Source organism: Cavia porcellus, unplaced genomic scaffold (genome assembly GCF_034190915.1).
Source record: "Cavia porcellus strain 051 isolate PalLab524CR breed Dunkin Hartley unplaced genomic scaffold, mCavPor4.1 scaffold_2, whole genome shotgun sequence".
Taxonomy (NCBI): domain Eukaryota; kingdom Metazoa; phylum Chordata; class Mammalia; order Rodentia; family Caviidae; genus Cavia; species Cavia porcellus.
This window is the reverse complement of record NW_026947485.1, coordinates 131622362-131650152: the sequence shown is the minus strand read 5'-3', so window position 1 is coordinate 131650152 and position 27791 is coordinate 131622362. Positions and strand designations below refer to the sequence as shown.

The following is a 27791-nucleotide window of genomic DNA, read 5'->3' as shown; positions in this document are numbered from 1 at the left end:
GAGGAAGCTCCCAAGTTATTCGTTAGACAATAAACTTCCCCCTCCTCTGAACAGGACATGCCACTCCTAGGTGATTCTACCTGCAATGCAGAAGTTTGTTTTCCTCTAGAAAATGTCTCAAACAGCGGGAAAGTCCCAGAGTTGCTGACTAAACATCCTGTTCCTCTGTGTGCTCCCGAAGACTAGAGAGATTCCAAGGTCCCACTCTCAGGGAAGCAGCATCAACTCCCCTGCCTCATTGTCACAGGCTGTGAAACTAGAATAATGATCTTGCCTCTTGACCATTAATAAGTGAAGGACACTGGAGCCCTAACACTATGAGAGAGACAGCTAAATCTCTGAAAAATCTGTCTTCCCGCAACAGTCTCAGGTTCTGTTCAGGGAAGCAGAGCCGAAACATGTTACAACACTTGCCACACCACACCCAGCATGTGTCAGGTACACAGAAAGGTCAGAGTGAGCTCATTCTCTAAAACAGAGGTCATGGGGTGGGGGTGGCGCTGCGGGTGGAGGAAGAGGGTCTGACCCTGCGATCAAAGTGCCACAACGAATCGACAGAAAGGCTGCTCGCCCTCTTTCAGCCTCTGCCACGGGTCACACAAATCCCTTGTTTTGTAACCTTTATGCCAATCGCAGCAACATTTCCAGCTGAAGGGTCAAACAGTGCCCAGATTAAGGAGGAAGGGTCCACAAGAAGCATTACAAATGGATAACACATCTGGAAAGAAACAGATCCTCAGAGTCCGGACTACAAGAATTGCGTGATGAGCCTGGGGTGCCTGCTGCAGGGTCCGGGCCGCGAAATGCAAGCCGGGTGCAGCTGCTCAACCTAGAGGCAGAGACCAGCATAGAGCAAAGCGGACAGATCAGTACTTACTGTGCGCGGGACTCCCGGGGCCCGGGGACCTCAGCTGGATTTCCGGGATGTTTGCAGCATTCTTGCTTGGGAACTGCCCCAGCGCTGCAGTTTACTTGGAGCCCTGCCCTGGCCAGCGTGACGCGGCGGGGCGGGTCCCAGGACCGCGACTGGAGTTGCTGCGGGCCTCCTCCCTGCGGCCACGCCCCTTCACGAGGCCCCGCCCCCTTCACCGCCCGTTCTCCAGGCCCCGCCCCTTCCGCCTCTTCCAGCGGCCCCGCCCTCTCTATGGCCCGCCCTCCTTCCCTTGGCCCCGCCCTGCAGTGCAGGACAGAGCCAGAACCGAGCCGGGGCCGGGCCTGCCATCCCCGCTGGCGAACTCAGGCCCGGTGCCCTGTGACCTGCACACAGCCGCTGAGCGCAGGCTCCCGGCTCTGCTCCCCTCTGACTACCACAGCACGGGAGCAACTGGGTGGCTCTTTGCAAATACACTCCCCCAACAGCTTTATTTTTCTTCCAGCACTGGTCAGTGAACCCAGGACCTTCAAACTATCCTACATCCCTAGCCCCTTAATTTTTTGTGTGTTTGTTTTTTGAAACAGGGTCTCACCATGTCACACACAGAAAAAGAGTTACTAAATTTTAAAACTAATGTCAAATGCTAACTTTTCCCCAAGTCATAAGTCAACACGGATTGAACCGGAGTTGGGGTGAAAATGGGGAGACTTGTTAGCCAGTGCTTCGAAAACAAAGACCCCCGGGGCAGGCACTGAGTGATGATCCAGAAAGACAGAGGTGACAGTCAGCTGCAAAGGAGAAGCAGGGCGCTCCTGGCACAGTATGCGCCCCCTGCCCCAGCTGAGTCAGAACAGGTGGGGGCCCTGACTTCCCCAAAGAGGGTCCTCACTTCCGCTCTGCCACACAAAACTGTCGGGAGTATAAGGCCTTTTAACTCTGATATTTTATAAGTCCTTCAGAAAACCCTGCCAGAATTCTTAAAGAAAATATACCTTAAAATTCCTTTCTTGTTAATAATTAGTATTACATTTCTTTAAAAAAAAAATCACTAAGCCTGAGCCCATCTAATTTTCTCTTATATTTATTTCTCCACGTTCAAGGACTGCTCAGGATGACTTAGCTGGACTATGCTGCCCCAGAGTCAGGCAGCTGACTTGTCTTCCACAAGGAAAGTGAGTATTTCTATGTTCCCAAAGAGTACAGATAAGTAACTGAAGGTTATGAAACAAATTTTGCAAAGAGGATATGATGCAGGCCAGGGAGCAAGGGACTGGCTGCCTTCATAGGAGACTTAGGAAGCTGTTCTGCTCCCCTGAGCTGCTGTAGTTGTAAGGGTCTCTGAGCACCATCCTTTCTCCTTCAGGGAGGATTTCTGGGTCACCTGCCCCTGAAACACTGGAGATGCCCCTGCACTGTTAGATGAAATCTTGGGCATTGCTCTATCCTGGTGAAACAGAATCTCTTGCATTGAAAATAGAGAATCTGCTTTTCAATCAGATTTTCTAATTTATTCTTAGGCAACCTAAAGTACAGAGAGTTTAAACCACTCACATTTTGTACAATTCAGCCCCTTAGCTACTCATAGTATGATTTCCAGGCCAGCAAACCCCTGGGAGGTTGTTAAAAAGAAAATCTCAGCATCAACCCAGATTTTCTGAATTAGAGTCATCATTTTAATAAAAACCCTACTGATTCAATATGCACAGTAAAATATGATAATTACTGGTTGTATCTTATTTTTTCAAAGTTTTGCTGTATATGTTACCTACATACCGCCATAATATAATTGTCTGTCATAATTATATTATGTCTACTTATTTGAAAATAGATTGATCTTTTAATCTGTTTTAAGCAAAAATATCCATAGGGTTATAAAGTTTATGTCCACTTTACTTTTTTATAGCACCTTAAAGTATATGCACAATTATTAAAGCAAAAATGCTTGCCTGTCTTCATGAAGAGTTACCTCATAACCACCCATGTTTTGAGGTTTCGGTGGAGTGATTGTAACACTGAATACATTATCTATCAACTCCTGGATCAAATTATGAACAAGAAAAGAATCTGAGAGGAGAGCTGTGTTGCCAATGTTCTCAAAACTATGAAAAACAGAACCTAAGTCACAAAGTATTTCCTTTATAGCCATTTAGTCTTTTGTAGATCTCCTCTCTAGGCAGGAAGTTATTTCTACTGTCTGTTTAAGTGTCTAATTGCTGAGCTACTTGCCATCAATGACCTTCCTATTGTTCAATCACCTAATTCTGTTTTCCTCTCCCTGCTGGATAGGTGTCATTTGGCAGCTGGCCACACATTTGGAAACCTTCCCCACATACTGATAACTTCCCCTTTATCAGTATGTGCTTCCCTAAAAGAGAACCCAGAAAAGTCGTATCCTCAGTTTCCCCCATAGCATGACAGAGGCATGTGATTTACTTTGGTCAATCTGATGGATGTGCCACACAAGAATGAGACTGTGGTGGGCCATGTGAGGAGACCACTGCCCACAGGGAAATAAACATTATAAGGAGGTATTCATGGGTCAGGATTGGCAATGGCAGAATTTCTGGCACCTCGTCCTGAATATGTGAGGTGCTGAGCTTTGTTGGTGCTGAGTGTAACAGGAGAAACCCCCAACCATCGTGCACTGTTTCTGGTTGTGAGGCTCTACATTCTTCCTGCTGGACTTTTCCAGATTTCCCTTCAAGCTACTTACTTAAGAAAATTTAAGAAGCTCCTTTTGGCTTAACCTAGTCAGAATAGATTCTGAGTGGAACTAACACCTTTAACTGATGCATCTTAATAGCATAGTCTTCAACAGAGATATTTCTCTTGCAGTCTGAAACTTGGCCTCCAAACAATCTATTTTGATGGTAAATTATCTAAGAATTGTTCCAGCGTATAACTACGTGAGTAGTTATGGATCGCAACTATCTTCATGTTGATTTTGTAAGCGTCTATGATTTCTGCAGCCTCATTAGTCTTCATTATTAATTTACCAAACATTGCATTTTAAGCACTTGATTTTTTGCATTAACTATTTTGAGTCCATGATATCTATTCCACTTAAGAGCTTTGGATCAAAGCTCAGGACTGCATGGATGAAGTGACACAATTTATGAGCACATTTATTAACTTTGTGAGAATTCTCATGAAACAGTTCTGTAGTGTGTGAAAACCATTCTATAATATACAGTTTGCACATTAGCTTCAAATTAAATACTTTTTTTTGAAGATCAACTCTATGGTATTTGCAATATTTTTTTAAATTATCACTTAAGCGAGTATGTCCCAAGAAAACCAGAACAAATTCTCACTGCCAATTACATCTACCAGTTGGTTGTGACTTTTCTGAATGGTTTGGGGGAGTATCAGTTTACCTGTATGTGTTATGGTACACTGTGTAATAATAGGTTTCAAGTTATCACACATGCTAATATCCCCTTTTCTCAAGGAAGCCTGGGAATAATAATTTTTAAAAGAGATGTTCATACTAAGGAACTCCAATATGACATCAAAAGGAGAAACTGGAAGGCAGGTTTCTCTTTTATAACTGTTTAAGAGTTAAAAAGGTGGAAGGGGAGAAAGCAACCCTGGTAAATCTGGGCAGGAGGCTCCCGAAGGAAAGAAAAACCTAGTGAGCAAGAGCTACAAGAGAGAGAATACTGGCGGTAGGGAAGGACAGTGTTTTAGAAGGTAAGCAAATAACTTCAGGCTTGACTTTAAGTACTACACCCACACACAGCTAGCTAAGATGCTTGCATTTCCCTGCTCTGTCACACCCCCAACCCCGAATTCTGGACAGAACAGAGCTGGGGGAATCAAATTCCTTACAATCATCACACCTCAGAAAGACTGGATGAAAATTTCCTGTGTGGAAAAAGTGACAGGGAAAAGGTTCTGGCTCCTACTTTCAAGTCAAATTTTTTTCAAGAAAAACACTAGGTGTGGTTTTTCCACAATGCATTTAAGCTCCAAAGGTTTAGGTAATTGCAATCCTGGAAAAAATTTACAAATGACTTCACTAAATATCATTGTGTGTGAGCTTTGCTATGGAGCCTTCTCATTTTTAGAGGTATAATTTTGCTGTGAGTTAAATATAGGTCCACATAAGCATAACATATAATCTTTCCAGTTGGAGACTGTCAAGCAACAGCAATGAGGACTTACGGGAATAATCACATCGAGACAGATTTCCCCAGCACCAGGGTTCCCAGGGCCCAGGCCTAGGGATCTATGTTTAAATGTTTAATTTCAGCTCAGTTTCACAACAGCTCTGATAAGATGAGTCTCCTTTAGGCTCGCTGGGATCAAGGAGAAGAGTGGCAAAGAGGAAACTTAAACCTGGGGCTGTTGGCTGACTGAGCAGCGTCTCCTTACCAAACAGCAACCCTAGGGAGTGGCAGCAGAAGAGATTCAGGTTGGTCCCAACATGAGTGTTTAAGATTCTCTATTTAAAACTCACAGATGATCAGTGATTTTTATCATTTTACAGGATGGTGGAATGAAGATTTGAAGATGTCTATGAAGCACACTCACAGTCTTAAATTGGGATGTGTTACTGCACCTAGCTTAGAGAGTTCAGCCTGTGGTCACTTCTCAGCTCATTCTTGGTTTGGGCATCTTTCAGAACATGGAGCTCTGGGAGATGCTAATGAAACAAATGGTGTAAATGAAAGAGTCCACAGACTTCCACATATGGCCACCAATTTGAAAGGAAAGAGTGCTTATTAAAATCATTGTGGATAGAGTGCTGAAACAGACTAAGGTTTTAGATAATCTGGACATACTGGAAGACCGCAGAGTTGAAATGATTGAACGCAAAATGGTCATTAAAAACCATTGGACAATATTATAGTTTCTTTTGCTGAAAAGTAAGGTTTCAGTGATTTTTTTTCTATAAGTTGCAAAGCTTTGAGGTGATGCATTACAAAAATGCTCAGTGAGTGCTTGTGGGACCTGGCATCATTGGTGTCATGGTTTATGTCAGTGACACCCAGGCCTCATGAGTTTGCATTGTGCATTTGTGATTGGTTCATTGCATAGTGCTTGGATTGATGGTGTCAGTGCTACACCCACAAAGGGGAGGAGCCAGCCTATAGTGTAACGGCAGGAAGAAAATGTGTCTCGCTCATTTGCCGGTTTCTGCCTTGCTGTTCGCAGCCACCATGAACTGCGGCACCACCATGCCACCCTGCCTTGGAGCCAACTGCGTATGGACTGAAACTCCAAAAACTGTAAGAAATAAACCTTTCCTTTCCCAACTTTGGGCTTCAGGTATTTTGTCTCAGCAATCAGTAAAAAGTAACTAAGACAATTGGTGCGGACCTTGAGTGTGTAGGAAAGCTGGGCTTTAACACTGCCTCCTTCTTACTGGATTTGTGAGTGTGTCCAAATCACTTAACTTCTGTGAGCCTGGGTTCCTTAGTATAAAGGAATAATAAAAATAATAAGGTTTTGAGAGGGTTACCTAAGGTAATTTCACAGAACCCTTAGAGAGCCTGATACGGTTAATGCTTGTGAGGGAAATTTGAATTATGTTCTGAAGAAGAAAGAGGGCAGTATTTTCCTCACAAGATGTGCAGAAGTCCTGTATAAGGATAATACTATTTACTTGTCATATTTTTCTATGCTGGGAATAATTATAACATAAATGGTTTTACTAGATTTCAAATCACTTATATCATTGTTTAGAATTTATATCCTTTTGTTGGGTGTGGTTTCAGATGCCTATAATCCCCTGATTTTGCAGCAGGAGAATCATCATGAGTTCTAGGACAGCCTGGACTACATATAGGATGCTCAAGGTCACCACTGCCATAGTCACACCCTGTCTCAAAAGACAGGAAGAAAGAAAGAAAGAAAGAAAGAAAGAAAGAAAGAAAGAAAGAAAGAAAGAAAGAGAAAGGGAGAAAGAAGGAAAGAAAGAAAGAAAGAAAGAAAGAAAGAAAGAAAGAAAGAAAAAAAGAAAGAAAGAAAAAAGGAGGAATGGAGGGAGGAAAGAACGGGAAAGGAAAGGAAAGGAAAGGAAAAGAAAAGAAAGGAAATACTATTCTCCCTTCCAACTCAGAAAGGATAGTTTGTTCAAATATTTCTCAGTGATATACGAGTATGGCTGTTCTCCACAGACCCTGCCCACTGGGGAGGTGATGCCCTGTAGCACAGAGATGAGTAGGGGTCTTTTGCAATCGAGAAATGACTGACCTTTGTCGCCTGGGCTGTGCCACTAGCATGGGCTCTGGAGGGCTGACTGCTCCCGAGGCTTGCTGCTTTCTTCTTTAGAATAGAAAAATATTAGTTTTAGTGGGGGAACACTTTAAGCATGTACATAGTAAAGTCCAAATTTTCATAAAAATATAAATATCTCCTCAAGCAAAAATCAGACTAATATACTAACATACCCAAAGTAGATGCAAGTTTTTACTTTTTAATAATTTTTCTAAAAGACTATATAAATTTTGAAAATGAAGAGCAATGTTGTATAAATCTCATTGTTTAATAGTTAATGATTTTGGAGAACTGCAAAAGACCTCATGTGGACAGTTGTCATTTCCTACCATAAAACATTTCCAGAAACACCACTCACTATGGAATAGTTGCCTTCTTTCCTACAGTTTTGTAGAGTATGCAATGATGGGTAATTTAGAATGTATACCAAAGTCATAATTCCACTTGTAAAACAAAACAAAACAAAACAAAACAAGATAAATAAATGGATAAGAGCAAAACATTTTAAAAAGATATTCATGATATCGGATATTCATTACTATCATATGGAAAAGTTGAAAACAATAAATGTAATTAGCAGTGAATATTTGAGATCTAATAATGTGCCAGATAATTATTCTATTACAATAATAACGTTCTAGTAATAAAAGCTATTGGAACAATTTTCTGAGTGTTCTATTTCTCAAGTAAAATAACTTTTTAAATCTTCAAGTCAATCACTCTAAAACTGAGGCTACTTCCAAAACAATGAAACTAAAGGATGCAATCCATAGTTCCAACTAGTAGATTACCGGAGGGTGTTTCAGACTATTCCCTCACCTAGCTGACCTCCTATGACAGGGGGTTATAACATGGCTACAGGATAAAATACCAGGGATTATTAAAATCATGTCTTAAAAGAATGTTTTAATAAATGAAATCATTTTATTCCTGTTTTATATAATGAAAATCAGATTATGAAATAGTGTCGAGTATGATCCCTGATGTTTATATAAGATTATTTTCTAATTAAATGGTTTAAAAAGTTTTCAAAAAGAATCTTCTTGAGCTTCTACAATGTTTTTAATGACTGTTTTAATTGAGAAAGAAAAGACTAAATGAGGAAAACAGAAAGGTAAACAATACAGTTGCCCTCTCAGCAGGCTCTCATATTTTGTATCTCTTACTTCTGAATGTTTATATTCCAAAGAAACAAACGTAAAAGCATTAAAGCTGTATAATGCAAAATAGTGATATTATGCTGCAGGCCCTGTAAAATGTGGACAATGTACTGTAAATGTTCAAGGGATAGTAATCTATCCATTAGCTGAAATGTAACACATAGAACTATTTTATATGCAACAGAAACTTTTTATGTGAAGATTGAGGATAATTTGGCATAATTCTTTAACATTTAGAAGAAATGCTTAGACAAATTTCTATTGCTTAAATATCTTTTTAAAAATTCCTACTCTGAAAGTTGCATATGAAGTTTGTTTTGTTTCAGTGTAAACATTAATTTAGAAAAAAAAAATCAAAACAACTTGTCAGAATGATCTCTGTGTGTCCTCAGATTGATCGCTCTTAGTGTACTTTACATCATGGACTTATAACATGGGACCTGGGGTCTATGAGGAATTTGCAGCAGTTTCAGGCACCAGACCTTATCCAAGGAATAAGTAAGTATCTTCCAAGCACACCTGCACTACCAGTATCCAAGGGAAGAAAACAGCTACCTAAACATGATAGAAACCAAAAAATGTTGCTAAGGAGCCAGTGAGGTGGGTGTGACACAAGGAATGATGAAAGGAAAACATGGCCTAGTTTTATCCAGATTGCAACGCTTTTTAAGTGATAACATGTATTAACAAATAGCTTCTGATAACCATAATCCATAATAGATTAAGTAAAAAGGTGAGAATGTAAGATACAAAGAATACAGCAACAGGGTGATCAGTCTCAATCTTATGTGTCTGAGAGGAACACCGGTTCTTACAGAGTCACTGTCCAGCATGCCACAGCTGTCCAAATGCCAGCTGTTAGCCATTGGCCTCAGCCACACTTGAGGAAGGCCCTGTTCCAGTCCTGGGTGAACTACTGATTCCATTCTCTGCAGCAAAGCCCACATATCAGGCCCAGGCTCCTGTGTAAAAGTCTTTAAGTGAACTCCATGGACAACAAAGTCCACAGGGATTTGGCCGTGAGAAGCAAAAACTTTTTTTTGAGTTGTTATGGATCCATTGTTAAAAATAATAACAAGGGCCAGGGATTTTAGCTCAGCAGCATGAGGGCCTGCCTGGCAAGTGCTAGGTCATGAGTTCAATCCCCGGTACCAAATAATAATAATAATAACAATAACAATAACAACAAGATGCATAAATTTAAATTTACTCTGCATGCTGGCTTTTTTTATTCCTACATCAATCCAAGGCCTATTTTTAAAAATTCTGTTACTAGAAAATTTTACTGAGGTTCTTTCAACTCAACTGAGAACCCTCAGCTTCCCTGTGGATATGATCGGTTGCTCCTAAGACTGACTTGTCCCCAAAGCTGCCTTCATTACTTGTCTATAAACAACCAATTTAGTACAACTGAAATGAAAGTTTAATTTGTAAAAATGCTCTTTCATTTATTTTCTCTTTTCTTTTCTTTTCTTTTTTGAGACGGGTTTTACTCTAGTACCCAGGCTGTTCTCAAACTCATGAGCTCAAACGATCATCTTGTATCAGCCTCCCAGTAGCTGGGACTCAGTCATGTGTCACCAGGCCTGAACTGCTATCTAACAAATATTAAGCTTTTTGTCCACATCAGTCAGTTTAAATACTGTGTGAAAACTTAGGAATACATATACGCACATAACACAGACTCCTTATTTTCAGTTTAGAAACCAGCGTTTAATGGAAGAGTGCTACATGAGTGGGCTCCCTTTCTGCAATTTTGTCTGACCTCTTTCTTTTCTTCTTTGACTCCCTGGATAAACTCGGAGGCAGGCCCTATTCTAGACAGTGGAGATCTAATGGTGAATTAAACAGAAAGCACTTCTGTTCCCACAGTGCTTACATTCCAGTAGATAGATGCAGGGGATTATAAGTCTACAGAAAAGATTTCAGGAAAGGGATGAGCAGGGTAAGGTAACAGAGAGGGACTGGCTGAGGGCTGCTTCACAGTGGACAAACAGGTGACATCTGACTTCTGAAGAAAGCAGTTATGTAGAGATGGGATTGAGGCAAAGCATCCAGGTGAACAGAGCAGCTCAAGCAAAGGCCCTAGGGTGAGAATGGGCTGGGCAAACTGGAGACACAGGCGCAGAAAGTAGCCAATGGGAGGTCCAGGCATTAATGGTATGAGATGAAACAGAGTGAAAGAGTAAGACGATGAATTTGTGTAACGAGGACTAAAAATGGCCCTGAAGTCAGGTGTGTCTGGGATCATTAGTTTCTTCCTGATTTCTGCTCAGTATCATCTAGTCCTGACTATTTCTTATTTGCATCTAATTGTCAATTTGTCAAAGTCCTCTAGCTTCATGTTACCCTGTGTTTAGTTTTGCAGCTGTCTTCTCTACTTCCACATTGCATTAGTCCTTAGCAATCCCACCCTGGCCAGGACATCTCTCCCTGGCTAGATCTGCACAGTCCCATTCAGGCATAGGGCCTCCTCCAGCCTCAGAACAGAATTCACCTGACCACAGCAAGTGGGTACTCTCAAAATGAGCTCATTCTGCATTTGTCCTAAACACAGGTACGTTTTTGAATAAGGGTTGAAATGTTAAATAAGAATGCTAATCCTATGATAAATTTAAGTTCTGAATTAAATTTTTTTCTTCATGATCATAAACTCAAACTAAAAACTATACAGATTTATTTTCTTGCCAACCACAAATTTTTTAAATATTTATGTGCATCTCTTTGTTGAATTTTACAGAAAGCCAGCTGTCAGGAACATCCCACCCTTGTCCTGGGAACATCCGTTCTCAGGCCTCACCAAATCACTCCTGCCCTGCAGTTCAGCATAACACAGGGACTCTTCCCAAATAACTGACAGAAAGAAGTATTATCCTCCATGTCCCAGATCCAAACCCCAAACACCAGGTCTGGTCCATTTGCAGAGAATGTATGAGTCATCTTGCTCAAGAGCACCCTCCTGACAACACACAGATTCGATTTCATAGACGAAGAATAAAGCAGCTTCCTCCCCTCCAATAAAAGTTCATAGTCTGTCAGCTACTGGACAGACACATCAGGCTTGAGCAGAAAAGCTCAATAAAGAATGCACAGATTTAATCAGTTGTATCTGGGGTTGCAGGAAAACATGAGAAAAAAATTAATCATTAAACTTTTATATCTCTGTTATGATTCCTAATAAAAATTTTCTACTGAATGACTCAGAATTCAAGTCCTAAGAATGGCTTTCAAAATAACAATGACATTTCACAAAAAGAGTTGCTGTGTCACTGTTGCCTGAAATCTCAGCAAAGGCCCCTAAGTAAAAGCTGGTATTATCCGAGACTTGGTGACTGTTATGGTTGCTATATTGTATCAACTTCAGAAGAGTAAAAATTTAACTGAGTGACTCAGCAGGGGGCCAGAGTTCTCACTGTAAATATCCCAAGCCTGTGCAAGAGGAGGGCACAGAATGCTGTGGGCAAACAGCCTGCACACAGTATAAGGGAGGAAAAGAGGCTTGCTTTCCCCTTTTGCTCTTGTTGCTTTTACTGGCTGCTGTCTTGAAGTGTTGCCCCTCTGCCATGCCACCCTGCCCTGGAGCCTGCTGATGGTGGACTGAAGCCTCCACAAACTGTGAGCTAAATAAATCTTTTCTTCCCTGATTTTGGGTGTTGGGTATTTTGTCTCTGCAATGAAAGAAAAGTAACTAAGACAGAGACTGTGCAAGAAAACATATTTGTCACATTCCCTAGGATAATGGTCCTACTTTTTCCCTATGTGATAAGTACTGTGGTCAACCAGAAACTACTTGTAAGACCTTGGGCAAGTCTACAGACATTTCTAAACACTACATTTCCTCTCTAAATAATTCACACAACTAGACTCAAAAAGGATCTTGAGTCCTCCCTGCTCTAAGAGAAAAGCCCAAAATCCTTGCACAGGTTGACTACCCAGCACAAGCCCAGCGAGTCATGAGCAGACTAGTGGCTGCTAAAAAAATTCTATGGGATTTATTAGTTATATAATCAGAAGAAATAACTTTGTTTTTCTTGGGTAAAAAAAAAAATCAAATTTTCCCCCCTTAGGCCTACCTCATGTGTCCTTCTAATGGGACACAATTAAGTCACTGAGAACTGGCTTTGTACTTCTGAAATCTCCTTTTAAACTGTGGTAAGGTGTGCCAGGGCAGCTTTTAGAAGATGTAATATTGTGATATAATAAGAAATATATATTTGGTCTCTGCTTTCAGTTCCTCACACATAGTTTCTAAAAAACCTTGTAATTTTCTGAGCAAGAGGGTGCTAGACGCGTCTTCTGTCCTTTGGTTTCTGACACAAGCCCTAGATTCACTTCCTGAGTAATGGAAGCTCTTTGGCTCAGGTGAAGTGACTTTTGGAGGGTTCCTTGATAGGTACTGGTCACCATGATTAGAGGGTCTCAGTCCCTCAAATGTCCTCTGGACTTAATAATTGACAATGCCTAGGAGACGAAACCTCCATAATAATTCCAAAAATGCAATGTTTGGAGAACTTTGAGGTTGGTGAGAACATCTGTGGGCTGGGAAGGTGGAATGGCCCAGTTCACAGGAACAGAAACTTCTGGGCTGCTTTATCCAACTTTTTGTAGTATAACCAATGGGTTGGTGTATTTCTTGTATCTCTGTGAGTACAGCAAGTTACCAATTGAAGAAGGGAGTTATAGGGACCCAATTGATATGTAGTTGGTCAGAAGCATGGGTGACAGCCTGGGACTCCTGAGAGATATTTTAAGTGAGAAGGAAGCCCGTCTTGAGGGGTAGAAGCCTGGGCCTGGGCATCTATGCCACCTCTGGTTAGTGTCAAGATTGAACTGAATTGCAGGAAACTCGGTCCTACAGTAAGTGAGAAATGAAGAAGTCCTTTGAGTGGGAGAAAGCTCCACACATTTCATGAGCAGCCGTGTTCTATGTTGCGTGTGAGAGTATAGTAGTAAAAAAAAAAGAGGGTGTTTGTCTTAATACACAAGTAAGGACTAATTGCACAAGTCGGACTAATCTCCAACACTGAAATGATGATCTTAGAGTACTTTCTAGCAATTCTGTCTGGTGCAAACATGTGCTACTTCTGGCCCTGTGTGAGCTCTATGGTTTACATAAAATTATAAATGTGATGCAACGTGGCTGCAACCTAACAACTAAGATTGCTTTAAAGATGCTAGCTAAGGACAGAGCCCAGGACTATTCTGGGGGTTAATGTCTGAAGGCCTCCTCGATGAATGTGGCCTACCTGAGCCAGCATAGCCGGTCCTTGAAATTCTTAGCCAAAAGTATTGAGACTCCCGTGGCCCCTTGCTGCACTGTGTCCTGCTGGTGCCTGCAGCCAATCACGTGTTAGCAAGAGGGAGATTCAAACCTGCAGGCATGAGCCTGACCGCAGTGTGCATCCTCAGAGTTGCAAAACCCTTTCTAGGTGCCACATGGCATCATGTTAGGAGATTGCACAGATGATTTCAGCACTTCCTCTTGCGCATATAAGTAACAGTAAAGTATCTGATGGCCACTCTAGCTCAGCAAGTGGAGAAAGCAGCAAGGCAGAGTTTAGGTTCATGAATGGGAAAGATTTAGTAACTCACCCTTAGAACTGGGCTCAGGGAACTTCACGGGAGATGAATAAACGTAATTTTGTAAACTGGGTCACACCTTCCTTTCAACAAGAGAGGTTTCCCCATTTTACATTAATGTAATTCTCGCAGAAAGAAAGTCTCACGTAAGTGAGACTGATCCTACTTAAAAAGAGTCAAAAACAACCAAAATTAGATGAAACAGTGGTTTTCGGATGTTGGATGACATGCGTATCCTTGAGAGGGAAACAGACAAGCCCTGTAGTTGCCTCTGCTTAGTGCCTAGGTTTCCAGGCTGTAACGAGGACGACATGGGGAGACGTGCTTGGGTCTCTCTGGATGGGGGGAAGGGTCTGGGCGTTCTACAGGACAGTGAGGCTCCACTTACAGCACCAGCATAACAAAACAGAGAGCATTGGAACGCTGCTGAGCATGCCTGTGATGAAACCCTGAAGCTGGGGAAAGGGTGTCCTGAGGAGCCAGGGGGCTATCTCTGGCCTCCACTGAGGAATCTCCAAATCACATCAATACTGATGAAAAGTTAGTCCTCTTTTCCAGACTACTCCAGCTTAGGCAAAGAAAGTCGAAAAGTAAACCTTAAAAGGATCAAACTGTATTCATTATGTCCCAAAACAAAGCTCAAGAAAACTGAAAGCAACCACCACAAAACAAGCAGCCAACAAAATAAAATTCACTTCTACAATATTCACCTAATAAACATTACAAGGCATGCATGGAAACAAGAAATACAGCTTCACTTTCTACGTACAGGAAAAGATAATGTTCAAAAACAACTTCAAGCAGCTAATTCACAGAAAACTAACTAAAGCTTCCAAAGAGAGGTGTAAGATGAGGAGACAACATATTTGAAGAAAAAGTAGTCAATATATTTCCAAATCTGATGAGAACTATAAATGTACCAATCCTACTGTCTTAACAAATCCTAATTAACTATTAGGTATGAAGAAAAGAGAATCTTCGATTTTTGGATTCTTATTCTCCAAGATTCCACCTACTAGTAAGGGGATTGCTGCTTCTGCTGCAGCTAAGAAATTGCTTTCCCTGCCATGAACGTGGTATGGGCAAGGGGCAGATCCCTGCTTCCTCCCATCCCGTGAGCCCCTCTTCACTCCAAAGTGCAGTAAAAGGAAGCTATGTGTATATGAGGCGGCTAGTCTACCCGCACACCAAAGGAATGTTAAATATTCCTAGGAGCATGACAGAGAGAGAGAGATAGAGAGAGACAGCAGACAGACAGAGACAGAAAGACAGAAAGACAGGCACAGGCACAGACACAGACAGACACAAAAGCCAAGAAAGCGAGACAGAGATAGAGAGAAACCGGGGGATTCTTCAAGTTGTGATGACCTGTAAGTGGTAGTGGTCTGAGTAACCACTTTGAGCACACAAGTGCACAAGAACTTCTGCATGTGAATAGGTGTTGAAACATTCAAAGGTTCAACTTAGCAGCTGCTTTGCTCAAAATATTCTTGAACTCTGTTGAACTGTCTTAAGAAAATGTAACAACATTTGAATATCCTTGAAGGTAAATCAAATATTTATCCTTTGAAAGTTATTTAAAATAGCAAAAGTTAATCATATTCATATCTGGCAAATATAGGAAGTTGGCAAACTGCATAATATTAATTTTAGTGAAAAAATTAGGGAAGAAAATAAACCTGTTTTATATTATTAAGGTAAAAGTCAAATAGTCTTAAGTATTCGAGCAATACAAAGTATCTGAGCTATGTACATTTTTAGGTTGCTACTGAATTTTATTGATTTTAAATCATCATTTTCTTTCCTCTTTTATACCTCTTTCCTAAAAATCCACCTTAAAGTCAATACAAAACTCAGCTAGAGTTTGGCGGTTTTGTTTTTGCTTTTTTAGCATTTTATAACAAGGACATTTAAAAATAATATCTGTGATAAAATATAGATTTAATAAAGTGTAGCATGTTTCAGAATAAAAGCTCGCATTGTAATTTTTAAATTTTGATATATTTGTTAACAAATCAATTCCAGTACTTAATAGTCACCCTACAAAACGGCAAGAAGTATTGCTTTATTTGAAAATAGTATCCAGAAAAAGATTGTCTTCACAAAGTCAGGTAAATTCATTGACACTAGCAATGACAGAATTGTGACTTTGCAAATTTTCTTTGACACCACAGTTTAAAAGACCACAAATGAGCACGAGTTGCTTTCATTCCAAACAGAAGTATAAGTGTGTGGTGCCACAGATGCAAAGCAGCGTGGAGGACATATACGGGTCATAAGAAATAATGTTAACTCACAATGACTGTGTCTTATCGTGAACTTACTACATAGAAATTCGCCTGGAGAGTGAAATGCCCTCTGTTTAATAGCATGGTCCTCTTCAGTGAACTATCGTTCTTTTCTTCTTTCAGATTACTTAGTTCTCACTCATCATTTCCTGGCAGAAGTCCTCAAGCGGGCTCCTAAATCCTCACTGTCTCCCGGTGACTGCACCCAGAATCAGGAGAATGCTGTCCTCTACTGGTTATGCCTCCGCATGGACTCACTTCTGACCCACAGTGATGGAAGAGCTGTGTCTGCATCAGGTGACGTGGACTGGTTTAACTTGTTATGGGACCTTAAATGAAAGAGTGCAACTCAAAGAAGAGGGAAATGGAAAGGTAGAGATGCCAGTCACAAAAGCTGGCAACACCAGTACATGGTCTGTGGAGCTCGTCTCCATAGGGTAAAGGAAAATTCTTAACATGGGCAATTTTTAAAATCAGTGTCAGATATCAGTTAAAAGTACAGATTCAGGAAAGTGTGCTCAGACTTTGGTATTAAGTACCTGTGTCAGATTGTTTAATCAGGTTGTCCTAAATCTCCTCATGAGTAGGATGAGGCTGGTGGGCGGGACAGTTCATACACACATTATAAGGCCTGTATGAGTGTCACCTAATGCTATTATTATTAAATGATTTCTAGTGCTCTGCCACCTTTACCAAGTCTACATAAAAATAGTGCATCCATAATTCTCTTACATTTTCTCAAATTACTCCTTACTAAGGCATTAATAATTAATATATTATCTCTCTAAGGAAAACAGTTTAAAAGAAGACTCAGGGAAGGCAGCACTTAACTCAGAGGTTAAAGAAGTTGCTAATGGCAGAATTTGACATGAACAAGCCGATTAAGAAAATATCCATTGATGACACCTCCTATGTAATGTATTTCATAAGATTTCCCCTGCAGCTTTGGGAATGGTGTGTATTTGTAAGCTTATGTAAGTGGTGTGTTAGACTTGGAAGGGGACATTTTATATTTAAACAAGTGTGTAGTCTTTAAGACAAGATCACAATTTTCATGAGATTCCCAAGAGTCCATGAACTAAAAGTATTCAAGAGTCCTTGCCCTCCAAGTTGTCTTTAAGCCTCATTCTCCATCCATATTAAGATCTAATCAAATACATTTGTATACGCTCACTTCTACACAAAAGCATACACACACATACACGCAAGTGTACACACATACACACATGCAAGTGCACACACACACACAATCAGCAGCAGCTCTGGCCTGGAAGTATCTCTTAGGGGTCCTAAAGTAAAAATGCTCAAGTGTGCAACATTTGTTCTTTTAGGGTCTAAGCAGATAAATACATAGATTCTGTTTTATCTTTGTCAAAACACCTACATTACTCTTTTATTATCTATGTTTAAGCTCTTTATAAAATATGTTTAGGATAGGAGAAAAGTAGAGAGAAAAATATAAGTTACTTAGTCATGTTAATCAAGACAGCTACTTCAGTTAATTTTTCTACTTTTATTAATACAAAAATAGGTACCCAGTATATTACAAGTATATTACATAAATAGAATTGTAGTCTCCCTCTTCCCCTCCCTACCTCTGTCTCTTCCTCCCTATCTCTCCTCACCTCTCTTTCTTATTTTAACTTAATATAAATATTTTCCCCATCACAAAATGGTTCTTCAAAGCTTTGTGTTAAAGATGTCTTATTACGTCTGTGCCATACCTCACCAGCTCATTACTTCTTTACATTTGTTTTCTTATCAGTTTGGTAGTATTATAAAATTTCAGATTATATACTTAGAACACTTCCTTAGAAGTAGAATTTTTGTTTTGGTTTTTTTGACATAGGCTCTCACTATGTCATTGAGGCTGGCCTTGAGCTCACTATGTAGCCTAGGCTGACCTGGAACTCAAGGCGATCATCCTGCCCCAGCCTCCCAAGTGCTAGATTACAGGTGCATACCACCATGCCAGCTTAGAACTAAAAATTTTAAGTAAACAATGTAATTGCTTTTCTTATTCATGACTCTTCATCACTTATTTCACATATCTAAATATTATTTAAGACTTTAATATGGGAAAAGTTTGGTCATATTTCTGATATTTTTATCTTACAATTTGTGAATTTTCAATTTAAGGAAAATGTACATGTGAAGTTAAAACCAACTATATTCTTATCCTACACATAAGCTTATTCAGAGGGATCAAGTCAGCTAAAGTAAAAAGTATTCCATATATTTTGAATACTCCACCTCAAGAAGGATTATCCACTTTGGTCTACCAGGTGTCCCCTGAACCAAATGCCTAACAGTCACTCATCCTACATCACAGATGTTTCTGCAACCTGTCTTTGAGGCTGGGAGGGAAAACATTATGTTTTAAATTTTTTAGTTATTGACCTTTCCACCTCATTAGTCAGAAAAATGAACGTATGATCTCAGACTCTGCTGAGCCCACTCACCATTCAAGTAAGCAGGAAAAAGAATGAGTGACAAAATCATACTCACAGAGCCCATTTTTATATCAACCCAAACTGAGGTACAAATGTGAGGTCATTTTAGATCTTGGTTTCCTATAGAGAAATATTTTCCTTCAAAACTGTATCGGCCAATTTCAAATGTCAGTGATATATTCCTAGAATGTGTAAGAAGAGCCCAGAGATTCTGTTTCTTGAGTTCTCATTATACTCCTTAGGAATCAGAGAATTGATTTTAAATGAAGCCCAGAAATGCTAACCTTAATGTAAATAACCCACCAGGAAATCTGGAATCCAAATGATTAAAATGAATATACTTTTAGAGTTCATCATGAGGTCTTCCAATAATCTCTTTTTTTACTTGACAGTTTATTTAGTAAGTGAATTCAGTTGCCTATAAGCAACTGGGAGAGAGAAGTACCAACCAGTCCAAGAAATTTATAATGAGTAAAGCATGTGACCACACTAGCAAAGATTATCTCCCTTGACCAAACTATAATCAGGCTCTTCTGATTTTCAGATAGTCCTTGATTAGGACATTTGTATCAAGCCCTGCATTGGCTGATTTTAGTAAGAACCCTTCTCCATCACTTTAGTCCTCACTCCGTGGGACCCTTGATACCTAATCACCCATTTCCATCATCCCAGGTGATGTCTAGTCACCTTTGGCAAGAATACTGGTTAGGCCAATTTAGCCAGAGTCTTCCTTTCTCTTTGTGGAAACTTTCTCTTAAATTTCCACTTGCCAGCCATCAATCCTACTCTTGGGTTATAAATGTCCACTTGCCCTTACTGCATTTGGAGTTGAGTTCAGTCGCTCTCCCCACTCCCCAGTCAGTGATTCCCTATCCCTACAAGGATGACCTGGAATAAAGTCTGCTGCACCACTCCTGAGGAAAGTCATGAGTACGTTTTTTCTTTAACAGTTATGGCTCCAGGACTTAAACAGGATCAGATCTGTAATTTGATCCCTGACCTCTGGCCCCAAGTGTGCAATTTTAAAACCTTTTACTCCTGGTGGACACAGGGCTCAGTCACGGCACTCCATGTATACTCTCTTAAGCTGGACTCTCCCTGCAACAAGGTCTTCTGCCTGCCTGATTCCTTGAGTGCAGCTGAGATCCACTTCCAGACTCCTGAGCTAGAAGATATTCTGGAATTTTTTTCAGTGGGGAATCTGCTCCCCAGTTTCTGGGCTGGACATGTCCCTCCCTGGCTCTCTGTGAATCCTCTGTCTTCTGACTGGTCCTGTCTCTCATGTGGGAACTCCCTAGTTGACTGAAACCCTGTTCTTCAGTCCCTGCTCACTGCATGTTCCACCAGCCCTCAGTTCATCTTCTTACCAGCAGGATATTACTGAGGATATTTTGAAGTTTCAGTGGCCTGTTCGGGAAGCTCAAGATCTCTCCAAAATGCCCCTGTAAGACGTCTGCCTTCCCACCAAGTCCCATCTTCCTTCTCCTCTTACCAACTTCGATCTTGCCTTCAGCTTCCTTAAACCCTTGGCTATGTCTCCTTCAAACCCTTCCCACCTCCATTCCTCTGTCCACACTGGAGCTCTCGACTTCTATACTCACTTGAAATGTAGGCCCTTGCCTCTCTGGGGAGTCTCATGGTGCCAAGGAAACCCAAAAGCTACTAGCTGAGGCTGAAGAGAAAAAGGCTGCCTTGAAAAGACTCAATATTTGATCCAGTGAGGTCAGGGTTTGGAAGCTGCTGAATGTCTCCTCATTCTACTGTCCTACTGTCTAAAGTCTAATCCATCATTTTCATAGGCCTAAGTATCTGATGAAAGATGAAAATCTAAAAATCCGTCCACAAATATTGCTGCCCATTATTGGCCTTCACATTCAGAAGGTAACTTGAATTCACCCCATCGAGAAACAAATGCAGACAAAATTACAAAGAGGAGAGGCAACTCTTCGTATAAGCCAGTGAGTTTTATAGTATTGTCTTTACCTAGTTAATAATTAAAATTATAGACTGAAAACTACAGTAAACTCTTTGCATCTCTTTTTATGGTTTGTACATGCACATAGAACACATGTATGATATTTTCCAACCTCTAGGTATTATTACAAAACTAATTTATAACATGCATTAAAGAAGTTCAAATTAGTTAGAAATAAATGAGCACTTATACAAATTAAACAGTCTTAAAACTCCTGGTAACATAAAATAACTCAAACAATTTTCAAGTTTGTATGCTTTGGATAAATCAAGTAAGTTTATTTTTACTTTATTTTTTTTACTGGTAAGTAAGTTTAGTTCAATATTGCTGATTTAATGAAATGAGAAGGTAGAATTTTGAAATTTTACTATAAAGAAATGATAAATATTTGAGGAAATAGGTATGTTTAACTTAAACCTTACAAAGTATGTACTTGCATCAAAATACCATGTTACTCCATTAATAGACACAATTTTTATGTTTTTATGTACTACTTAAATGTAGTCAAAAAAGAAACAATGTACTATAAAACTATGAAATGTACTGATTCGCTAGTCTACTGTAATGCAGAGTGTTGGATATAACAGTTCACAACAGGCTACTTTCTAGTTTTCTCTGTAAAACAAAAGTTATGACTAGTAAATGTAAATGAAACTACTGGAAACCATACAGGTGAAAGGAAACAATTTGTATGAAAAGGATGCAAGGCATGTTAGATGTGCTTTTACTGGGGGAAATAGAAGTAACTGTATTATAAGGCTCAAGGCCTAGTTGTTCCAGACCAGCTAAAGGAACTGTAGGGGGCAAAGGGAAACTGAATTGTTATAAGAAACTTGTCAAAGGTTTGTGGAAAAAACAATCTTATCTCACAGAGTCCAGATGGCTAAAATTTGAATGGAATATAAGTTTTTAAAACTGAGCTTTAATGTCAAAAGTATTATATAAAACTAGAGTTTAGATTTCTCTCTGTGAAAATTGCATCACGGGTCTGATATTAATAAGAGACTTTTTTTAAAGTGTAGTTTTTTCTTTCTGTTTTTTACCTTTAGTAATCTGTCTGAAAAATGAAGATTTTTTTGTCTAATCAGAATAATCAGAATAATTTTTCTGTGTTTCAATCTGTGTTTCAAATTAACCTTCATCTAGTTATTGATTATCTAAAGAAAAGTTTTATTTCATGGTGATCTCTGATCCTATGCAATCAAGTTCAGATCTTTAGATGTATTATACAATTCCCAAAAGTCTATGCAAAGCCTTCTTGTTTTCAAACTCACCTTTGCAGTAGGTCCTTGGAAAACAAGAAATCTCAAAAGATTTGCTCTTTTACATTATAAAGAGAAATGTCAAAATAATTCTGTTTATTTGATATGTTAAATTGTACAGGAAGGATTTTTCAATAAAAAGTGGTGCTTAATGTTTCCTAGGTTGTATTTATCTAAGTAAAATTATGCTATTTCTGAAACTGTATGAAATCCATAGAAATGTGCCAATACTCTCACTGGCCATGAAATATTCTGATTTATAGTATTGTTAGTCATAATTTCAGTTAATTTTGAAAATGCTGTATGCCACAAAAAATAAGCAAATCTCCTTCCCTATTGTGCTATAATAAACTGTCATAGTATGCCCAGAAGATGACAGATTCCTAAAACAGCTAATTTCAAACCAAGGAAAACGAGAATTCATTACCTAAGATTGAATGAATTGATAAAGAATAATAACTGCTTTTATTTTGAAACTTTGCTGGTTCTTTAATGTTCTATTTTTCCAGATATAAATTATTCCTTTTCTTTTTCTTATAAGTTATCTATATTGGTAACAGTTTAGTAAATTATAATTTTATACACTGAAAGAGTTTTGGCCCAGGCCGGACACAGTAGCTGGAAAAACCTTAGGCGGAACCAAGGAGCTCCATCTTCCCCACCCCTAGGAATTTACCTCTGGCACCAAAAGAATACCAATGGGCTACCCGTGCATCCCTAATGCCCCTCAGGCACCACCCCCAACCTAAGCTACTGTATGCCTCCACTCCAGCTGTCCCACAGAGAGAGCGCCTACCCTGGGAGATGCTGCACCCCAGGGGGTCGGGGTCTCTCCCCACATTCTTAAAATAAAGGTCATTTATATTTCTTACTTCTTATCTTTTCAGCCACCGCCTCCCACAATTTTATCATAAACAAAAAAGCAACATTTATCTTTTCTACCTACCTAGTTCTTCTAAAATTCAGAAACTTTTATTGATTATGCTTATTTCTATGATAATATAATTATGTTCATAGAATCTATTCACCTTGAAACAAGAACTGAAAAAATTGGTCATATTATCAAGGCTTTGGCTAGAATATCCTATTTAAGGATAAACATAGAATCTGATTTAAGGAATTAAGATGGACTTTATGGCACCAATGTTTACAAAGTCATCTTAAAAAAAACCAGGTTGGCTTTAGGGTTCCCAGCCTCACAGGTAAGGAGGATCACTTCCTGATAACCTGGGACATTTAGGGTATCACAGTGACTGTGTGAAGAAAGGGATGAACCCAAATTTACTAGTACTAAAGACAGACAGTGGTAAGTTTATTTAACTCCCCAACTTGGAGAAGCTTGTAAAGGTCTAATTAAAGACTCATAAAAAGTTCCAGCAAAACAAACTCCAAAAGGCTTGTGTAGTCAAATTAACATTCATGCTGCATTATGTAAATAATTAGGCCACATATAAGAAGACTAGACTCATTTTGTAAAAATGACCACTGAGATAAATTTTCTTTCAAAAGAAGACTATAGTTCACCTTGTAGGTTCTCATAAGCACAAAGCAATAGGCACTCAGAGGCGTATAGGCACTAGTCTCCTCTAATATCTGGCTACAGGTTTCCAAAATAATGGTTCCAGCTTTTCTCTTATCTTTTTTAATTTTGCATATATCACTGAGAACTAAGATTATAATTTTCCCAAAGCTCTACACCTGCTTCAAGAAAATAATTACAACAGATGATGTTGACGCCTGCTGTTTTAGAGTGAGTTGGGAAATTAACCAAAAGCCACCACCAAAGACAATCAAGTTAGAGACCTGGAGGTATACCAGAAAGCCTCCATCACACTGGCTGCCCCAGCATGGGATGCTTCAACCCAATGCCTAGAAACCTTCTCCACTGGCCACCCTCTGGAGTCGCAAGCTGGTTTCCAATTTTTATTTTTTTAATTAAAAAAATTTTTATTTTAAAGAGGATAAAACTAAACATAACAAAACAGAACAAAGCCAAACAGAAGAAAACAATGTGGCACAGATTTCAAAGCAAGACAATAGGAAATCATCACTGGCTACCATAATGTCTCTTGTTTTCTTCTAAATAGTTGTCCATATCTTTCCACACAATGAATTCATACAAAACAAAATAGTATTAAACTGATCAGAACAGAGTGATGAAGGAATTATAGGCCTTCAAAACCAGATAATAAGGAAATCAACAATGGCTGTCATAATGGCAAGGATAAAGAAAACTACCAACTACAAATGCTGGAGAGGCTGTAGGGAAAAATGAACTCTTCTGCACTGCTGATGGGAGTGTAGACTGGTACAACCACTGTGGAGGTCAGTCTGGAGATTCCTCAAAAAGCTGGGATTGGAAGTCTCATCTGACCCAGCTATTCTACTTCTGGGCATATTCCCAGAAGAACTGAAATCATCATATCACAGTGATACATATGCACCCATGTTTATACCAGCACAATTTGTAATAGCCAGATCTTGGAAACAATCTAAATGCCCATCAACTGAGGAACAGATAAAAAAGATGTGGTATTTTTATACAATGGAGTACTTCTCAGCTATAAAAAATGATCATATTGAGATATTTATAAATAAATGCATACAACTTGAGACCATACTCAAGTTAAATAAGTCAAACTCACATGTTTAAATACCTTATAGTGTTCATAATGGTTTCGTTTTTAATTTATTTTTTTATTTTCAAAGAATTTTTCCTATCTGACTGACTGCTCATACCATCTACTAAAAGTTCTCTTCTGTGACCCAAGCCCAAGAGATACTTGAGCTAGTCCTCAATGAACAAAAGGTGACCAAATGAGAAATGGGCTCTTCTTTCCTTGAATAAGTCGGTGAGTGACAAAGACACTGTCAATGACCAAACTCTAAAAAGGCTTATAAGACCTCTATTTCAAATGTTGATTGGACTTCTGTTTGTCTTTGCATTTTCCAATTTTACCAGCATTCTCAGTCACTTTAGATAGACTCCTCATCCTAGATATCTTGTAAATCCTGGATATCTGATCCAAGTTCTCTTCCTCCATCCCTCAGGTGATGTCTGACCACTCAGGCCTATGTTCAGCAAGAGCCCTGTCACTGGCTCAGTGTTGCTAGATCCTTCTTCTTATAACTGCTGGTTCCCCTAAATAAATTCCCATCCACTGACCTCCCCAAAAAGTTCTTGCCTACAAATTCCCATTTTTTTCTAATTAAATTGGAAATCAATCCAACTTCTTTCTCCACTGAAAAATTCCATTGCACTGGTTCCTAAACTTATAGCAAATGTCCTAAATAAAGTCTTCCATATCCCCCACCCCCCCCCACCCCGCGCAGTACCGGGGATCGAACTCACGACTGCCTGCTTGCAAAGCAGGTGCTTATGCCACTGAGCTAAATCCCCAGCCCCTAGCCTTCCATATTCTATTTTTAAAAGGTGCTATGAATAATTTCATGACACATACATTTTTGTATAAAGAGACACTAAGTTCAACTTCTTTTGGTTTGATGTGCTCTTCTTTGCATAAATCTATATGCATTAAAAGAAGAGCCATCTATGCAAAATTTCCACTGAGCACACTCTCCAGCATAAACATGACTCAATGGCTCTCTCCTATCACTCTGCAGAAGCAGTTCAGAAGAGTATCAACGTCTTCCCATGAAAGAGGATTGCTTACAAGCTCCAGATGTCAGCCTCCATAATTATGAAACTATTACCACTTTAGGCACTGACTCTATTCCTCCTCCCCTTCCCACTGAGGACTATAGGGTCCAGCTTCCCCTGTCCCTTTAGTCACCGTTTATTTAACCTAGTCACCTATTTCTCCTTCCCATCTCCTACAACATTCATGAATATTTGATTTCAGTTTCTGTCTAGATAACCTTTTCTTTAATAATTTCAACTAAAAATTCTCACAGTGGGGGTTAAGAAGAGGGATCAGTGGAAAATTACTTAGGCTGTGTGCAGCTCTTCAAAGCTACTATAGCAGATGAAACACTTGGTCTTCTGCAGTCGCCGAAGTGCTTAGAGTTTATAGCTCTATGTTTCTAAACTTTCTAAATTTCAAAATTCAACTGGAATCTGTGTCTCAGGATAAATCAGTTGTTTTCATGTCTACATCATGTCTTGTGTTTCACTGGAGGTTTTGAACTTCAATTTGCTCACCATTCGTGAAGATTTTGTCATAGACTCCATAAAGAAGAAATTATAATAGCAACATAAACAAGATTCATTCATAAAAAGACAAGCACTGACTTGATATATTTCATGATGACTAACACATTTAAGATGTCAAAATACCAGAAACCACAAGGAGAAATTCCAGGGGAGAACAAGAACGAGTGAGTGAGAAAAAGAGAGGGCACACTGTAATGGTTATAATCTCCAAACCCGCAAACTTCAAGACCCTTTGTTAAGATTCATGAGGAGTTCCGCACAACTGATAAACAGAAAAGAGTCTAAAGCAAAAGCACAAATAAAAGACAGACTGGAAGAGAGTGACTGAAGCAGCCAGACTATTAATGTGAGACAGTCCCAGGTAATCCTGCTACAAAATATTCTCTCTAGAAATGCCTATTTTCTCATCATCTCACAGACAAGAACAGAAATTTAGTAGTTACTAAAGAAAATCAACCACATGCCAACATCTAGGCAAAATTTCCACTCTGGTCAGAGCCAGTGGAACTGTCCCGAAGAGCACAACTGTGTGGTAGGGAGGAAGTAGAGCACGTCACATCCCGAAGTCCTTTCTCTCTCCAGTACTCTGATTCTATACAGAAATGCAAATAGAGAAAACCCGTGGTCTCTCTTTTTTAGTAGGAGGCAATCTAACTTTCTTCTCTGTTAGTCCTCTCTGGCTAATGAAAGATAAAGATTACAAATTCTGGAAACCAACACTTGGAAACCTGGTGGACGCAGTGGAGTGAGCAAGATGTGGGAGGCTGGGGGTAAACAGGGCCAGCAGCAGTATGCTGCACCCTGGAAAACTAGCCCTCAGTAAAGTGATCTTCACTGGGACAGACACAAGAAAGTCCCTTAGCAGGACATGGTAAAGGATGGAGTTTCTCCCTGCACGTCGTTTCCCACAGATGATGTTCTATGCCGGACCAAAGCCATTAGATGACGCAGTTTTACCAAGAGTGTGCACATCTACATGCCAAACAGCTGAGATCTAAGGAGATTCAACCAGCGGCATGGACGGACAGCAGGAGGAAAGACAGTGTGCTCATAGCTGCTGACAAGCTCCAAGTGTAAACAAAGCTCTATTAAAAAAGAGTAAAAAGAAAGAAATCCGAAACACTGCAGGTAAAAGATAGTATCATTGTCCTGAAGACTGAAAGACCATCTCCCACAATAATATATTACAGGAAGAAAAATGAGAACAATATGCATCCTTGGTAGGAAAATAATAGCATTTCCTCCATAAAATGGAAGCAGAGAGCTACAGGCTGGGATGGAAAGATAACAGCAGGAGGCAGAAAAGAGATGAGAAAAAGTACCAGGAGGCTGCAAAGAAATACAGACGACATAAAGCTGTATTGGAAGTTTCAAGTAACAGAATTTAGAAATAAAAATTGGGGGAGGGCAAACCAGAAACAAAATGGAAAGACACAGGTTAAAAAAGAAGACTTCAAGACGAATGATTAATAGGTGATTAACCTTGTAATTATATGTATGTTTAAGAAGAAACAGAAAAACTAACAGCAATAACTTTAAAAATAAGTAACATCTCAAAAAAAGTTAAAAATATATAAGTAAATTCTGGTGACTTTTTAAATTATAAAAATAAAATTAAAACTCTAACATGAACCAAGCCTCGCTCCCGAAACTTCCTAAAAAGTAAATCAAAATTAAGCTGCCTCAAACATCTTCTCTACAGAAGAAAAGGCCAGAAAACCACAGAGGAACAATAAAGAATTTCGAGAGAACAGAGCCATTAGCTAAGAACGTTGCATCACAGTACTGGCTGACTTTCTT

General features: G+C 39.5%; 1 protein-coding gene across 14 annotated transcripts in view; it reads right to left on the bottom strand.

Annotated features, from left to right (window-relative positions):
• Positions 1 to 27791, bottom strand: part of Cast (calpastatin) — a 119683-nt gene that overhangs the window by 76912 nt on the left and 14980 nt on the right. For 6 of the 14 annotated variants that reach the window (XM_063245391.1, XM_063245394.1, XM_063245392.1 and 3 more), the window contains exon 3: positions 7076 to 7147. The exons of 3 other annotated variants lie outside the window; for them this stretch is intronic. In XM_063245391.1, the coding sequence (XP_063101461.1) occupies positions 7076 to 7147 (72 nt within the window). Of the gene's footprint in view, positions 1 to 877; positions 1067 to 7075; positions 7148 to 27791 lie in introns of those variants that run through there. 5 more of the 14 variants (XM_063245393.1, XM_063245400.1, XM_063245396.1 and 2 more) reach the window with 3 other exon arrangements.